Source organism: Zootoca vivipara, chromosome 6, assembly GCF_965207765.1.
Source record: "Zootoca vivipara chromosome 6, rZooViv2.hap1.1, whole genome shotgun sequence".
Classification (NCBI taxonomy): Eukaryota; Metazoa; Chordata; class Lepidosauria; order Squamata; family Lacertidae; genus Zootoca; species Zootoca vivipara.
Genome location: NC_142589.1, coordinates 69412587 through 69429754, shown reverse-complemented (window position 1 = coordinate 69429754; position 17168 = coordinate 69412587). Strand labels below are relative to the sequence as shown.

Below are 17168 nucleotides of genomic sequence, written 5' to 3'. Positions count from 1 at the left end.
AATTCTATGATACGCGGTGGCGGTGAATCTTTGGGGTCCATAAGGGTGGGAGATTGTGGATGCCCCAAAGAACCAAATGTGTGCCCTCTAAAGCCCCATTTTGAACTTCTTATATGGAGGTCCTGATGCAAATTCTAAGCCTGCCGTGTTGTATCTAGACAAAAAGTTAATGTATGTCTTTGCTGCATATTGCACGTCGGGTAATAGTCTTCTAAATTCTAATTCCAAAGCCACAGTGTGCAAGTAGGTTCACAAGCAGTTGTGCATGTGTGTGGATGGAGCGGTGTGTGTGTCTTGCTTTAGGCAGGTATGACTATGGTGCTGCATTCTCTTCTTTGTTTAAGGCGATTGTCCTTCAGTTGCATTCTCTTCTTTGTTTAAGGCGATTGTCCTTCAGTTGACGCATAGTAATCTAAGGCAGGCATGCCCAACTCCCAAGAGACTGAAATCTACTCCCACTATAAAAAAGCTGGCAGTGATCTATGCATTGGATTGACGAACGTTGGAGGAAGACCCAAAGTTGTTGATGAACTTTTGTGGGGAGTCAGTGTTGAGCATTTTGGGGGGAGCCAAACTTGCTGAGCTTCATTGGGGGAGCCAAAAATTGATCGATGGACTAGTTGGACATGCCTGAACTAGAGGATGTGAATGGGGCTTATTTCCTAATAGAGGTGATGGTGATTTGAGTTAATTTGTACCCATGATCTTATTGAGATTTGAAAGGCTAATGTGATATGTATTCAGAACTGAGTTCCTTAGATTCCCCCCCCCCACCCAGCCTGGTGGCACCACTTGAACATTCATTCTTGGCCCATCGCCACCTCCTGAACTTTTCCCTTCCTCCTGCTTCCTAGCTATCCCCAGAGTTGGGCTCTAAAACAGTCGCTACCTGAAAATTACTAAGGATGTGGCATTATAACCCTCTTTCTCTCATCATCAGTTTTTCAGTGTCATTGATGGCTTATTTCAAATACAAGGAAATCCTTTTTACTCCACTGGCCCACTCAGTGGAAACACTCAGCTATGTAGAAAATGAATTCCAACTGCTGGATGATGATACCGTGATCGTATCTTACCCCAAGTCAGGTCAGTGGTGCAATTAAATAAATAGACTCTGGATTTAGTGGGCTTAGTGACATACCACTTTCAATGATAATATTTATTACGTCACTAACTTTAAATATGAAGCTCATATTTCAAATGAATAAATACAATAAAATGTCCTCACAGCAAGACAAAGTCCTCAGTACTAAAACATTTCAACTTTTTGTTTTCATCCTCAGAGAAAACAAAACGCTTTTTTGATCATTTACACCTGTGATGCTCCATGAATGCCAGGACAAAAAAAAGTTTTCCCAGATTAAGAAAAGAACAGGGGTGGGGGTGGGGGTGGGGAAATAACAAAAATACAGAACTATACATGACACATTTGTTCCTGGAAATTTCACTGGAAAAGGTAATTGAACTTGAGCTTCAAAGAGAGAAATTTTCTAGCCAGATTTATCACTGCAGTGAGAGTCAGCCACACATTAAGCTCAGAGAGATATGTAGGTAGATCCCTCTTTACTCTAGATGTCAAATTTTCAGTTCTCAGGGTTCCCCCCACTCTGTATAGGCATCTAAATGCAATGGAATGCAATGCTAAGCAACTAAACAAAACATGAAGGAGCGTCTCCACTTCCATCGTTCAGCCTGGGCACTGAGGTCCAGCTCTGAGGGCCTTCTTGGCAGTGGCACCCACCCTGTGGAAGACCCATCAGATGTCAACAAATAAATAACTACACAACTTTTAGAAGACATCTGAAGGTAGCCCTGTATCGCAAGGTTTTTAGTGCTTGTTTTCATTATGTTTTTAGATAAAGCTGCCCAGAGTGGTTGGGGAAACTCAGCCAGATAGGTGGAGTATAAATAATAAAATGGTGATGATGATGATGATGTGTGCACTTGTGCAAAAAGGACAGGTGTGTTGTAGCAGTTCATGCTTTGTACACAAATTAAAAATTGCAGACAGTTATAAATTTTCTTTTAAAACATCCCTGATTCCTAAGTAGCTGCCTACGAAAATGGAGGTCACCATGACAAACTTGCATTCTTGGGATACCTTAACAATAAAGTCAGAAGAGATCTATGTCAAAGGGAACTGGAATGTTCAAACTTACTTAATAGAAATATACTTTTTAAAATTGCCCAAAATTATTTGTAGGTTTTTCAGAAAACATCACATAGTCCCATTGACAATGGCCGGTAGTCTGGAAACGGATCACAGCCTACCTTGTGCCCACCCCTCTTTCTCACAGTTATCTGGGCATCTGTTTCCACAACCAACTTAAATCAGCACCTGCCTTCCAGAACATTTCCCACCTTCTCTTCGCACAGTCGTTCTTAGTACAAAGTTGTTTGGACTCCTGGCTGGAAACCACAGGAGGGGAGAGGGCTCTTGTGCTCATGTTCTGCTCCCTGGTTTCTCACTGGCATCTGGGAAAAACAGGATGCCTGACTCGATGGGCCATTGGCCTGATCCAGCAGGCTACTCTTCTCTTCTCATTTGCACCACACAAAATAATACCATCAACTTCAGCGTGTTATACAATTCCTGAATTTTGGGGATCTTGTCCCACAGGAAGGTGCTAAGTAGCTAGCTGTGGACAAAGATCCATTCCATTTCTTGCTGTTCTTGTTTAGTCTTTTAGTCGTGTCCGACTCTTTGTGACCCCATGAACCAGAGCATGCCAGGCACTCCTGTCTTCCACTGCCTCCTGCAGTTTGGTCAGACTCATGTTCGTAGCTTCGAGAACACTGTCCAACCATCTCATCCTCTGTTGTCCCCTTCTCCTAGTGCCCTCCATCTTTCCCAATATCAGGGTCTTTTCCAGAGAGTCTTCTCTTCTCATGAGGTGGCCAAAGTATTGGAGCCTCAGCTTCAGGATCTGTCCTCCCAGTGAGCACTCAGGGCTGATTTCCTTCAGAATTGATAGGTTTGATCTTCTTGCAATCCATGGGACTCTCAAGAGTCTCCTCCAGCACCATAATTCAAAAGTATCAATTCTTCGGCAATCAACCTTCTTTATGGTCCAGCTCTCACTTCCATACATCACTACTGGGGAAACCATAGCTTTAACTATACGGACCTTTGTCAGCAAGGTGATGTCTCTGCTTTTTAAGATGCTGTCTAGGTTTGTCATTGCTTTTCTCCCAAGAAGCAGGCGTCTTTTAATTTCGTGACTGCTGTCACCATCTGCAGTGATCATGGAACCCAATAAAGTAAAATCTCTCACTGCCTCCATTTCTTCCCCTTCTATTTGCCAGGAGGTGCTGGGACCAGTGGCCATGATCTTAGTTTTTTTGATGTTGAGCTTCAGACCATATTTTGCGCTCTCCACTCTCACCCTCATTAAAAGGTTCTTTAATTCCTCCTCACTGCCATCAAGGTTGTGTCATCAGCATATCTGAGGTTGTTGATTTCTTCCGGTAATCTTAATTCCGGTTTGTGATTCATCCAGTCCAGCCTTTCGCATGATGAATTGTGCTTATATGTTAAATAAGCAGGGAGACAATATACAGCCTTGTCGTACTCCTTTCTCAATTTTGAACCGATCAGTTATTCTATATCCAGTTCTAACTGTAACTTCTTGTCCCACATAGAGATTTCTCAGGAGACAGATGAGGTGATCAGGCACTCCCATTTCTTTAACAACTTGCCATAGTTTGCTGTGGTCGACTCAGTCAAATGCTTTTGCGTAGTCAATGAAGCCAAAGTAGAAGTTTTTCTGAAACTCTCTAGCTTTCTCCATAATCCAGTGCATGTTTGCAATTTGGTCTCTGGTTCCTCTGCCCCTTCAAAATCGAGCTTGCACTTCTGGGAGTTCTCGGTCCACATACTGCTTAAGCCTGCCTAACCTTCCTAGCATGTGAAATGAGCGCAATTGTGTGGTAGTTGAGGCATTCTTTGGCACTGCCCTTCTTTGGGATTGGGATGTATAGTGGTATCTCTGGTTAAGAACTTAATTCATTCTGGAGGTCTGTTCTTAACCTGAAACTGTTCTTAACCTGAAGCACCACTTTAGCTAATGGGGCCTCCTGCTGCTGTCGCGCCGCCGGAAGACGATTTCTGTTCTGATCCTGAAGCAAAGTTCTTAACCTGAGGTACTATTTCTGGGTTAGTGGAGTTTGTAACCTGAAGCGTTTGTAACCCAAGGTACCACCGTAGGCTCATCTTCTCCAATCCTCTGGCCACTGCTGAGTTTACCAAACTTCCTGGCATATTGAGTGTAGCACCTTATCAGCACCATCTTTTAAAATTTTAAATAGTTCAGCTGGAATACCATCACTTCCACTGGCCTTGTAATTAGCAGTGCTTTCTAAGGCCCATTTGACTTCACTCCAGGATGTCTGGCTCAAGGTCAGCAGCCACACTACCTGGGGTGTACGAGGCCTCCATATCTTTCTGGTATAATTCCTCTGTGTATTCTTGCTACCTCTTCTTGATGTCTTCTGCTTCTGTTAGGTCCTTACCACTTTTGTCCTTTATTATGGTAATCTTTGTACTAAATCTTTGTCCATGGAGTTCTCTTGGCAGGGATACTGGAGTGGCTTGCCAGTTCCTGCTCCAGGTGGATCACGTTTAGTCAAAACTCTCCACCATGATCTGTCCGTCTTGGGTGGCCCTGCACGGCATAGCTCATAGCTTCTCTGCGTTATTCAAGTCCCTTTGCCACGACAAGGCAGTGATCCATGAAGGAGATTCCATTTCTTATGATCGTCTAATTGATTTCACATGGGCCAGATCCATTAATGCACAAGTGGTTTTACAGAAGAAGACTGTGACTGGTGGACTTCCTCCTAGGTACCCATTGGATGGTGGAGATCTTGAGCTTAATCCGGAGTCACGGGGACCCCTCATGGGTTCAGAATATACCATTGTGGGACAGGTCACCCTGGATCGAAGTGGACAGTCACCTGCAGATTGCCTTGAAATATCCTCCCCCCAGGCTCCTGTCTACTCACCTGCCATTCCAGCTTTTCCCCAAGTCCTTCCTCCACTCCAAGGCCAAGGTAAGAGAGGAACAACGGACACACCAAGCTTGTCTTTGGCTCCTGTCTTTCTGACACACAGATGTGAGGGATTCTGGAACACTTGGCACAGCCTGTTTACAGGAGGATGCCATATTTTGTTCTAGAGAATGGGGAGGAATATCAGAAATCTCCTTAGCAGCTGCCCGATTGCGGGAGAACTTGAGTTGGTCATGGTCCATATGCACGGTCAGCCCAGGTCCTCACTGGAGACCTTATCTCTTTTTTTTGTTTAATTAAAGATTTTCTTGATTTACAGAAATTTATGCAATGTCTTTTGTAACGTTTTTACAAATCGGTTTCATTTGTTGAGACATTGGGAAGAAAGAGGGGGATAGAAGTAGATGGGGGAGATGGGTGGGGTCAGGTGACAATGTTTCTATTTTACTTATATATATTGGGGGGGGGTTTGTCAGTGTCGCACTGGAGACCTTATCTGTTTCCATATCAGGCTTTATTATGTGATGCTTTATGGATTATATATCTCACAAATTAAAAGTATTTAAAGGGCAAAGCTTGAATGATCTTTTTTTTAATAAAAAGGTATGATTTTCTTTCTTTAAAAAACATTTTTATTAAAGATTTTCTTGGTTTACAAAAGCACATGCGTTGTTTCTTCTTTCAGGTTCTATAGTCTTTCTTAAAAATCAGCTACATTCGTTGTGAGATATTACTGTTGAGTACAGTATAAGGTTTGAGAACAAGAGGCGGGAGAGGAGCGGTGGTGTGGTGAGGCTTATATTTTTTTGTATAGTGTTTGTGTACTGTTTTGTGTCAGCGTCTACTGGGTGGGTTCTCTTTCTATTCGTTTATTGCATTTCCTTGGTAGTTAGAGCTATTGGGGGGCAGGGTGTGGTTGGTTGTCTGTGGGTGGCTGCAGTGCAGTTTGTTTGCATTTGTGAGTGGGGGGGGGAGAGGGCTTGTTGGGTCAGGTAAACCAGAGTGATTCGTATGCTGTTGGTGGATTCTTGTTGCTGTCTTGTTGGGCTGTGATGTGATAAAGGGGAGCCATACTGGGGTGAAGGCGTCCTCTTCTATTGGTCTCTGTGTCAGTTTCAGTTTATTGGTTAGCTTTTCTAGGAAGGCTGTTACAGTTTTTAGTTACAGGTAGGTAGCCATGTTGGTCTGAGTCAAAGCAAAATAAAAGAATTCCTTCAGTAGCACCTTAAAGACCAACTTTAGTGACACAGTGTTTTGAGAGATTTTGTTCCTGCATCTGTTTGCTAATAGTCTGGAGTTCTTCCCTCCATATTCGTAAAATTGTTGTTTTACAAAAGTGCATTGATTTCTAGACAGTCAATTCCCCTTCTTTTTTGTTCTGTGAATTTAAGATGGTTTTTTTTGCTCCTGTTTGTAGTGTATGAGAGGGTCATAATGTCTTGTTTTAATTTACCAATTTACCAATTTTTGAGGAGGTTTGTTTTTAAGGGGTGCCCTCTCTTTTATGCAGCCTCCTCTGGTGACCATTTTCATTCTGTCCCAAAGCAGGGGGGTTGTTATGTCACCCACATCATTGTCCTTAAATAAGTTTTGGAGAATTTTCAAGAGACTACTCCCTTTTGGGGGGTTCAGGTCAAAGTTGTTGAGCTTTTTTTTAAGAAGGAGGAAAGCACTGTTTTGGGGGGTGCAGGGCTAAGATGTTGAGCTTTTCTTAGGGGAGCCAAAGTTGTTGAGTTTCTTTGGGGGGGGGCAGTGATCTACCGGTGATCTACCACAGATGTCCAGTGATCTACCTGTTGAATGTGCCTGGAGTAGACCATTTGAAATTAATGGTCCTATGTTAGTTAGGCCCATTATTTTCAGTGGATCCACTCTGAGTAGATGTCACACTGGATGCATTTAGTAAGAGTAAATTAAATAACGATTTGTTACCCTTTCGTGGGACAGTAGTCAGCTGCCACACTCTGCCTAATGTTAGGGCTGAGATGGCTGCTCTCCCTAAATGTGGCCCTGTCTCTGTTACAGATAGTCTGTACACTACGTAACCCCAGAGATGTGATGGTTTCAACCTACTACTTCAGTAAAGGCTGTAAAGATTCCAAGGATCTAGGAACTGTGGAAGAGTTCATGGAGAGTTTCCTGAGTGGGGAAGGTATGGAAGGAGGCAAATCAGCCAGTCTCCTTTGCTGTGGTCCAGCACAATGTCCACTACCAGAAATGCTCTCTTAGAATCTCATAGAATTATCTCATAGGATCATAGAGTTGGAAGAGACCACAAGGGCCCTCCAGTCCAACCCCCTGCCAAGCAGGAAACACCGTCAAAGCATTCTTGACATATGCCTGTCAAGCCTCTGCTTAAAGACCTCCAAAGAAGGAGACTCCACCACACTCCTTGGTAGCAAATTCCACTGCCGAACAGCTCTTACTGTCAGGAAGTTCTTCCTAATGTTTAGGTGGAATCTTCTTTTTTGCAGTTTGAATCCATTGCTCCGTGTCCGCTTCTCTGGAGCAGCAGAAAACAACCTTTCTCCCTCCTCTATATGACATCCTTTTATATACTTGAACATGTATAGTGTCTTCTTAGCTAATGGAACAGCCTTGACAGAGAAGAAGTATAATATGCAGTTGGATACACGGAGAAGGGAAGAAATGGGTGAAAGTCCTACTTTAGTCATTTTCTTTTTAAGCAAATTCATAAACGTCCTTAACAGATGGGTAAAACTGGCACCAACATGAGAATAGAATGGAACCTCACATTCAGTGTTGTGGATGATAACAGACATTCACTGTTGTCAGATTCACAATGCGTGTATCTGAAGAAGTGTGCATGCACACGAAAACTCATACCTATGACAAACCTTAACAGAGAAAGCTTCATTCAAACCTTTACTTCTCCCCTGTGTGGATAATTCCACTACACAGATCAGTCACTAGGTGGCGCTGGACATACACCAGAGTCAATGTTTTTTGTTACTGTACTGATTTTGTTTTTGAGGGACAATGCAGTCTGTAAGTCCCTGACAGGTCCCTGACAGGCCAACTTGAATAGATTTTTTTTTTGGGGGGGGGGAATAAACCCCACCTAGCTATTCTAGGCTGCATGAACAGAAGTATAGTGTCCAGATCAAGGAAAGTCATAGTCCCACTCTCTTCTGCCTTGGTCAGACCACACCTGGACTACTGTGTCCAGTTCTGGGTACCACAATTTAAGAAGGATATTGACAAGCTGGAACGTGTGCAGAAGAGGGCAATCAAGATGATCAAGGGCCTGGAAACCAAACCTTATGAGGAACAGTTGAGGGAGTTGGGTATGTTTAGCCTTGGAATGGGCCCTCAGCCCCCAGGAGCTGGCACCTATGCTGACTGGTGTTTCCTCTACAATGGCATTCTCTCCCTTCCCAGTGAGAGCCAGTGTGGTGTAGTGGTTAGGAGTGGTAGACTAGTAATCTGGTGAACCAGGTTCGCATCCCTGCTTCCCCACATGCAGCTGCTGGGTGACCTTGGGCTAGTCACACTTCTTTGAAGTCTCTCAGCCTCACTCACCTCTCAGAGTGTTTGTTGTGGGGGGGAAGGGAAAGGAGACTGTTAGCTGCTTTGAGACTCCTTAGGGTAGTGAAAAGACCCTGATGTTGGGAAAGATGGAGGGCACAAGGAGAAGGGGACGATGGAGGATGAGATGGTTGGACAGTGTCCTCGAAGCTACGGACATGAGTTTGACCAAACTGCAGGAGGCAGTGGAAGACAGGAGTGCCTGGCATACTATGGTCCATGGGGTCACGAAGAGTCGGACACGACTAAACGACTAAACACCAGGGTAGTGATAAAGCGGGATATCAAATCCAAACTCCCTCCCCTCTTCTTCCCCACACAACTCTTTACATTGCACCATTGCTTCCTCTTTGTTCCTCCAGTGCCTTATGGTTCCTGGTTTGACCATGTGAAAGGCTGGGTGGAGATAAAGGAGAGAGCCAACATCTTCTTCATCACCTATGAAGAACTGCAGCTGGTATGGGTCCCAAGCTTGCCTGTGTTCATGCACATAACCAGGTTATGGGTCCAACTCTGACATTATTCATGCGTGAATTTGCCAATTTTTTGTTTGGAAATATTCTGGTACTATTGGCCAGACATCTCTGAGGAAGTGCAAAATTCCTTGCTACCCCTACAAGGATTATGAAGAAAATAAGAATAAGAATAATATTGTACCCATTCAAATGGGCGGCTTGCCTCAGCCACTCTGGGCAGCTGCCAGCATATATAAAAACATAATAAGCATTAAGCATTAAAAAGCTTCCCTATACAGGGCTGCCTTCAGATGTCTTCTGAAGTTTACATAGTTACTCATCTCCTCAATATCTGATGGGAGGGTGTTCCACAGGGTGGGGCCACTACCAAGAAGGTCCTCTGCCTGGTTCCCTGTAGCTTCACTTGCGGGCCAAGGCCCTGTGACCTGCAGTTCTCTAGTGGATAATAAACACACGGGCAAAAGTATTTAGGTTTATGGGTTCAAATGGGCCACAACTTTATTGGTTACAGATGTGAGCGGTTTGGCTTACTTAGGCATTGGGTGAAGCTCAACTCCCGTCCATGCGCAGGGAGTCCATCAAAGGGCAAACCACCAATAGGGGGAGCCCTATAACTTACATCAAATAGGGGCACCCCAAAGGGTCCCCATTGGGGTTGTGGCATGGCCCTAGCCCACGTCTGGGCATCAGACAGAATCCACACCCCCGGATCCCTTTAACAGGATACCCTTAATGAGGAGGAGCAGGCGGAGGCTACAACCTCCCCTCCATCCAAACAAAGGCTTACCCAATGCCTAACCTCACAAAGTTGTGGCGATTGCTACAAGGTAGGCAAAAACCAAATGGCTGGTGCCAATTTGCCAAGTGAAAAAAAATCCTACCCGGCCCCAACAATATGGCGGCTGACATTGTCCATAGCAAGGTCGTGTCATAGCAAAGCATAAAAAAGAGGGCAGGTGGGTTGGGAGATCCAGCCAAGGACAAGAGAGGAGGGCCACCTGGCTGTGCCACAGATTAAATTTCCCATGGCCACACCCCTGACTGGCACTGATTGGACAGCGGGGCCATTCCTGGGTGTGCCCCTGCCCAGTACTGGTGACGTGGCCGGGACGACACAAGGGGGTTGTCAATCTTTGCCCCCACCAGATCACTGCAGTGGTCAGGATGCCTGGCTGCAACGCCGCCCACCAGAAAAGGTGAGTGGCAAAAACCTGGAAATATACTTCTGGTTAGCTGCTTATGTATCCCAAAGTTTACATAACTGGAGGGATACGTAAGCGGAGGTATGACTAAACATAATCGCAATGAGGGAACCTCCAGAAGGCCCTTGGTGTTTAATCTCAGTGTCTGGGCTGAACAATGGGGGTGAAGATGCTCCTTCAGGATTTAAAAAGATTTAAAGGAAAAGAGCCTCATATCACGCACAGAGTGCTTTTCCTTTCTTCTGCATTGGAGCAGGTATGGCAATAGTTGTATCATTTCAGGAACGTGAAAACTAATATTTTTTGCAAATTTATTCAGTGAGGTTTTTGGGTGTGAGGATATCAAATCTACTATTTTTGTGATTGGACAACATTTAGTTTGGAAAGACCACATAGGAATGAGAAAGCACGTAAACTGCTTTCAGAAAACCAAAGAATTTTATCTTCTGAAAATTTTAGGTAATACAGTGGTACCTCCGGTTGCGAACGGGATCCATCCCAGAGGTCCAGCTGTATCCCGAAGTTTTCGCAACCAGAGGACCGCTTCTGCACACTTGCGCGGTGCGGTTTACAGCTTCTGCGTATGCGTGTGCGGCAAAAACCTGGAAATATACTTCTGGTTAGCTGCTTATGTACCGGTATCCCAAAGTTTACATAACTGGAGGGATACGTAAGCGGAGGTATGACTAAACATAATCATAATAAAAAAATATAATGGCAAGTACTGTACTTGACAATCATTTTTAATTATTCCTATGCAATTCTACACACATTATGTTTATTAAGCAAAACAAAATTATATTAATTTAGCCAATATATGTTTTCAAGTCATGTTACAACTTTTTCGCCGCCCTCTTTTTTGGGAAATGGAAAGCTGAAAAATTCAACACCCCTTAGTATGACAAAATAACCGGCTTTTCTGCCTTGAATGCAATGTCTCTTGCTGACTCTGATGCCCCCTGGGTGCTCTGATGGCTGAAGTGCAGCTGGAGACAGGAAGGATTCTGCACAGTGATAGCAGTGAATTCCACACCCCCATAGCATCCATCTTGCCCAAATCACATGCCCCTCTGTGTGCCTCTTGATCAAGGGCAAGCTCTCTACATCACGGGAGGATTCACAGCCAATTGCTTTTCTCTTTTGCAGGACCTTCGAGGCAGCGTGCAGAAGATCTGTCATTTTCTTGGCAAAGAGCTGAACAGTCAACAAATTGAGTCTGTGGTGGAAAACGCCTCCTTCCATAAGATGAAAGACAACAAGATGTCCAACTTTTCTTTAATACCAGAGAGCATTTTTGACCACACAAAAGCAAAGTTCATGAGGAAAGGTTGGTTGCCGTGGTGTGCCAAGGGATCCTATATATATAATAAAGTCCCTGTGTCTCTGTGTCCAGTCCCTGTGTCCACGCTACTGCGCATGTGCCCCACAGACACAGGGATTGGACGCAGAGACTTGGAGCACAGAGACCGGCCCCTCCTCTGCCTCCTCCCGCTGTCCCGAGTGGCGACGGCCTCCTCCACCTCCCTTCTCCTGAGGAAGAGGCCTCTGCCGCCGCCTCCTGCAGCGTGCCTCAGGTAAGCGCGCCGCCCCTCACTCTCCCGCCTCGCCGCCCCGCGTCACTCCGCTGCAGCAGGGAGGTGGAGGAGGCCGTCACCACTTGGGACAGCTGGAGGAGGCGGAGGAGGGGCCGGTGGGCCTCAGGCACTTGCCGGCGGGTGGGGCGAGAGCGGGAGCTGTGGCGGAGTGACGCGGGGGCGGCAAGGCGGGAGAGCGAGGGGCGGCGCGCTTACCTTAGGCGCGCTGTGGGAGGCGGCGGCAGAGGCCTCTTCCTTCTCCTCAGGTGAGGAGGAGAAGGGAGGTGGAGGAGGCCATCGCCACTCGGGACAGCGGGAGGAGGAGGAGGGGCCGGTGGGCCTCAGGCGCTTGACGGAGGCGACGCCTGCGCAGTCCCAGGGCTTCCGCTCCGTTCCCGCCCGGCTAGCGCCCGTTTACTGAATGGGCTGAATGACACTGGTAATGCCATAATGCTGCATGCTGGGGTGAAGAACCTTTTCATTTTCTGTGGATGTCTGTTGCCTCACAGAAAAAGCCAATCCACAACTAGTCCAGAAAATGGGCACATTTTGCCAGATTTCATACCGTTCTTTCTGTGCAACATCTCCCCTATGTCTAGCTTTGTTGCGTGGATGTCGCATTCAAAACAAGAGATTGTTCTGAGAACAAGGGTGTGCCTGCAAGATTTCGAGGCCTGGATAATTCTGGGGACTGCCTGGAAATAGGCTGAGGGTTGCAGATTCTCTAGGCCATCAAGACGCAGCAGTTGCCTCAGGGTTGTTAATGCTAGAGTTCAGGGCCGTCTCAAGCACGCCGGGCGCCCTGGTGCCGTGGTGCGGAGATCACTCCGGCGCCCCCGCCCCGCCCCGTTTCTAGCTACGGCTGGTGAGCAGGCGCACCGCGCAGCAAGGTTTCCGCGCGGCTCTGCCGCACGCTGCCCCCCCTACCGGGCCAGCGCCCTGGCACCTCGCGCCACCCAGACTACCCCTAGAGCCGGCCCTGCTAGAGTGGACAGATTCTGTGCCCTTTGCATCTATCTGGAAAGCAAGCAGAAATTCAGTAGGTAAAGCTTTCCCCGTCTCTACATGCATGGTTCTCTGAGTCCTATCCTACATGGCCACAGAGTCTGAGTTCTCCTTCTCTAAAGCCACAAAGTGTCTCCATCTGACACAGACGTAATTTAACTGAATGCTTTTGAACACAATTATTATTCATTTCATAAAATTTATATAATGCTTAATTGTTGAAAAACCCCTCAACGTGGCTAAAATGCATGAGAGGCAGGAATAGCTGTGTGGTTGCCCTGAACTCCCACACATTTCTCTGCCTCATTCAGAATTAATGAAAAAAGCGGGACCATTGCATATTTTGGTCCCGGGGTCCACACTGCAGAGAAGTGCTCATGGGATATGGGCCTTACTGCAGCCCAAACAGAGAGCAGATTGACATGACTGACTCGCTGTGCCCACTTGACTGGCGGCTCTTCATGGAAGAAAGCTTGGTAGTAATAGTAATAGTAATTTATTATTCATACATCTATTATTATACATCTGACTGGGTTTCCCCAGCCACTCTGGGCAGCTTCCAACAAAATATTAAAATACAAACGTGCGTCAACATTAAAAGCTTCCCTAAGCTTTTAGGGAGGCACGTGGGGCAAGCTTTTATGTCATGTGCTGTCTGAGTTGGTACAATCCTATAAGAAGATTGGACCATGCTAGAAGTGGCATTTTCCCTCTGGACCCTACTCAAGTCCCTTCCCTATGTCCCCCATCCCAGAGAGGCTCAGAGTGTGACCACAAGAGAATGGTCCTTTTCTGTGATGGCCCCCCAACTGTGGAATGCTCTGCCCAGAGAGAGTTACATTTCTTTAGGTGCCAGGCAAAAGCATTCCCCTTTACCCAGGCCTATGACTATTAAATAATCTATTGCCTGTGAAAGTGTGGGGGAGAGGAATGTTATTAACTATTGTATCATCTGTCCACCTGTCAGTATACTTTTCGTTATGTTTTTATTATTGATGTTCTGTAATGTGTTTTTAATGTTGTACACCACCCTGAAATATTTTGATAAAAGGCAGTATATAAACTGAAAATAATAATAATAATAATACAGTGGTACCTTGGTTTAAGAACAGCTTAGTTTATGAACAACTTGGATTAAGAATGCTGCAAACCCGGAAGTAGGTGTTTTGGTTCGTGAACTTTGCCTTGGAAGTAGAACATGTTCTGCTTCCTGTTGAGTATGTTCCATTTCTAAATTGAGTCCTCCGCTGCTATGGGAAAGCACACCTTGGTTTCAGAATGCTTTGGTTTAAGAATGGACTTCTGGGATGGATTAAGTTCGTAAACCAAGGTACCACTGTAATAATTGGAAGTGTGAGAGGGAACAAGCAGGATCCATGGCATTTTCATGCCAGATGTGCTGGAGAAGGCTTCAGTTCTTCATTCCATGTACAGATGCTCATGGGATTTGCAGCTTTATCTTACTTCTAAGTAGCAAAGGAACAGTGTCCTCCATTGCAGCAAGCATTTAGGGCCAGACACTGCAGCTCAGCACCTCAGCACTACTTACTAAGGGCTCCTTATGGATGCTAAGTGGCTTCCACTTTAAATAAATGCTGCGGCGCTACATTGGAGGCAGAACAACAGGCACACAGTTCATGGGTGTACAAGCCTGCTTCCTCAGTCAGCGGCCTTCGCATGGAGCTCTCTGTGATGCAACTGGAAAAGGTGGCTGGATGAGACACCTAGCTGGTCCAGGTCACCAACATGCATGCATTAGTGCTGCTGGAAAGCCAAATCAGGAGGGTGGGAATGTTTGGGGAGGGGCTCAGGGCAAATAGTCAGGGGGCGTGTGCTTTTCCCTCTAATGTCAGCCACTTGAGGGAGCTGCCGCATGCCTGAGCATGAGGAAGAAAAGTTCTAATTTGAGCTGAAGTAATTTCAGGTGAACATTTTTGTGGTTGCCACTTGCTCTTGTGTTGTTCTAGGGGTATCCGGGGACTGGAAGAACCTCCTGACAGTGGCGCAGAGCGAACGCTTTGACGATGCTTATCAGGAGAACATGTGCAGTGTGGATAGGACATTCCCATGGGACTGAAGAACCCCAGATTGTTGCTCCTGCTGTTCTCCACCCTCACATTCTTATGTATCAGATAGATTGGGTATTTTCTGCTAAATAAACAGATACCTGATAAGGAATGGTATAGTTGCTGTTATGTTTTTTACTGTATCAGAAAGTGTCTTTAGAGCTTGGAGGTCTCACTGCATCAGCTACAGGAGAAATGCTGAGACTGAGATGCCCCTTGAACATCGCCTTCATAGATCTGATGAAGGTCTTCAAGCTCATCAGCCTAAAATGACTCTTCACATTGCTCAAGATAGGATGCCCACCTAAGCGTCACGAGATGATTTTCTCCTTCCTGAAAACATGCCTGGCACTGTCCAAAATGACGGCACATCCTCTATTCGTGTTCTTTTCTTAAATGAATGAACTGCTCTTATACAAATTCCTATTTGAATGCTAAAGAGCAGGGTAAAATGAATAAATATATATAACGGGTTAGAGACTGGGTAAATGAACATTTATTTGTTCATTCATAAAAATATTCTTATACCACTGTATCATAAAACCAAACAGTAAAATCACAAAAAGCTGAGAACAAGTTAAAAAAAAATAAAGAAATTAAAAACAAATTGCAAAAGACCATAGTGGGAGATGTGCTCTTAATGGCCTGCACTGGCCTGGCGCAACAGAGATGTTTTCAGCAGGCATTTAAAAGGTGGCACAGATCTCTCCCACTGAATCCCTGCAGATGATCTCAGTAATTGTGGTGGACTATAAGGGTTCAGGTGATCCTTGATCTACCTTGGACCAGGTTGTTCAGGGGTTTGTAAATCAAGCAAGAACCATGAACCTGGCTCAGTAGCAGATGAGCAGCCAGTGCAGCTGTTTTAGCAATGGTGTCACATGTTCTTGACCAGAAGTTAGCAATATGTCAGCAGCATTCTGCAACAGCTGGAGTTTCCGAACCAGACCCACAGGCAGCCTCACAAAGAGCACATTACAGCAATCTAGCCTCAAGGGTACCAATGCATGAACTACCGTGGTCATGCTACAGACTGGGGCAAAAGCTATTCTCAGCTGGCAAGCTGCATGAAGAAAAGGGGGAAGAGCAAAGACTAGAAGAAAAAGAAGAGAAGAGGCAGCCAGTGGTGGAAAGTTCTTCACAAGTTGAATTGCAGGCTGATTCAGGCCTATTCCAGTGACGGTGGGGCCAGGGATCTGGGCTGAGTCAGGCTGAGGCAGCCCAGGATTTCAGAGTGACCCAGGCCTGTTGGGTGGGGAGGTTGAGGGGTCTGCTTTGCTAGGATGTTCCTTGCAGGGAATCAGAGGCGTAACTAGGATCCCTTGTGCCCTTGGCAAGGAGCTTTATCGTGCACCCCTTCCCCCCAAAATAATTGCCTTTATCCTGTGGTGTAAGAAGGACAGTAAGCTTCTTTCACATATGAACAGACAGAAACAGTGGTTTCATGTCACCTGACACATATATGTCATCCACTCCATAGTCTGGTACATAATTTTTGCACCACTGGCAGGAACCAGTTTCATCAGCCCCTAGGTTTCTGCAGCAAAGGCGCTGGGGAAGCAGATCTGAGCAGAGCTGAATCTTCGCACAACAGCTGGTGAACAGCGGATTTGGTCTGGAGGGCTGTTAGATGCTCCTTTGAAAGTGCCTCTCCCAGCAAGAAGATGGAACCTCCTCCCCATCTCTGAATTGGGGAGGTGGGGGGGACACACATCCCCCCCAGACTCAATGTTCAAGTCTTGCTCTGTGAGCCAGGAAAAAAGGAAAGCTCCAGACTCAACTGTAGTGAGCATGGCCTGTGTCTTTCAGAGGCATGCCTGGTCTGGAATAGAACAACATCAAACCTTGGGTTACATAAAAATATACTCAATAAGCACACGAGATGTAACCGGCTGCACTCTTGCAAAATAAAGTATACTATTACTGTATCATATAAATTTCAACAGAAATGAGTCATAATATTCAATGAAACAAGCAGAAGACCCAGTGGATCAGTTCATACTGTAATCTGTTCATACGGTAGATCAGGTCTAGACACTGGTACGTGTCTGTTACACCTGCATCAGTTCATAAAGTCCCAGCAATAACAATTAGTTCCAGTTCCACAGAATCCTATTTCGAATACAAGAATTTCTAGAATATAAACCTTGTTTCGCCGTCCTGTTCTTCTTCAGTAGTACAGGTTCTGGGTGATGCAAATAAATGCAATGTTGTGATGTCACACACTTATTAACAAAAAGAATAATATAAACACCATAAACAACCGTACATACCAAAAGGGATGTA

At 45.6% G+C, this 17168-nt stretch overlaps 1 protein-coding gene across 2 annotated transcripts; it reads left to right on the top strand.

The window, feature by feature from the left end:
• Positions 1 to 947: 947 nt before the first annotated feature.
• LOC118086735 (sulfotransferase 2B1-like) lies at positions 948 to 14946 on the top strand. Of its 2 annotated transcripts, XM_088672506.1 has the most exons (7): positions 948 to 1086; positions 4844 to 5052; positions 7036 to 7162; positions 8922 to 9009; positions 10288 to 10308; positions 11398 to 11564; positions 14784 to 14946. In XM_088672506.1, the coding sequence occupies exons 1-7, from the start codon at positions 957 to 959 to the stop codon at positions 14891 to 14893; spliced, it is 852 nt and encodes a 283-aa protein (XP_088528632.1). In that variant the 5' UTR covers positions 948 to 956; the 3' UTR covers positions 14894 to 14946. The 2 variants fall into 2 exon arrangements, with proteins under 2 accessions (XP_088528632.1, XP_034974618.1); XM_035118727.3 differs by lacking the exon at positions 10288 to 10308 and having other exon boundaries at positions 8922 to 9016; positions 11384 to 11564.
• The last annotated feature ends 2222 nt before the right edge of the window (positions 14947 to 17168 follow it).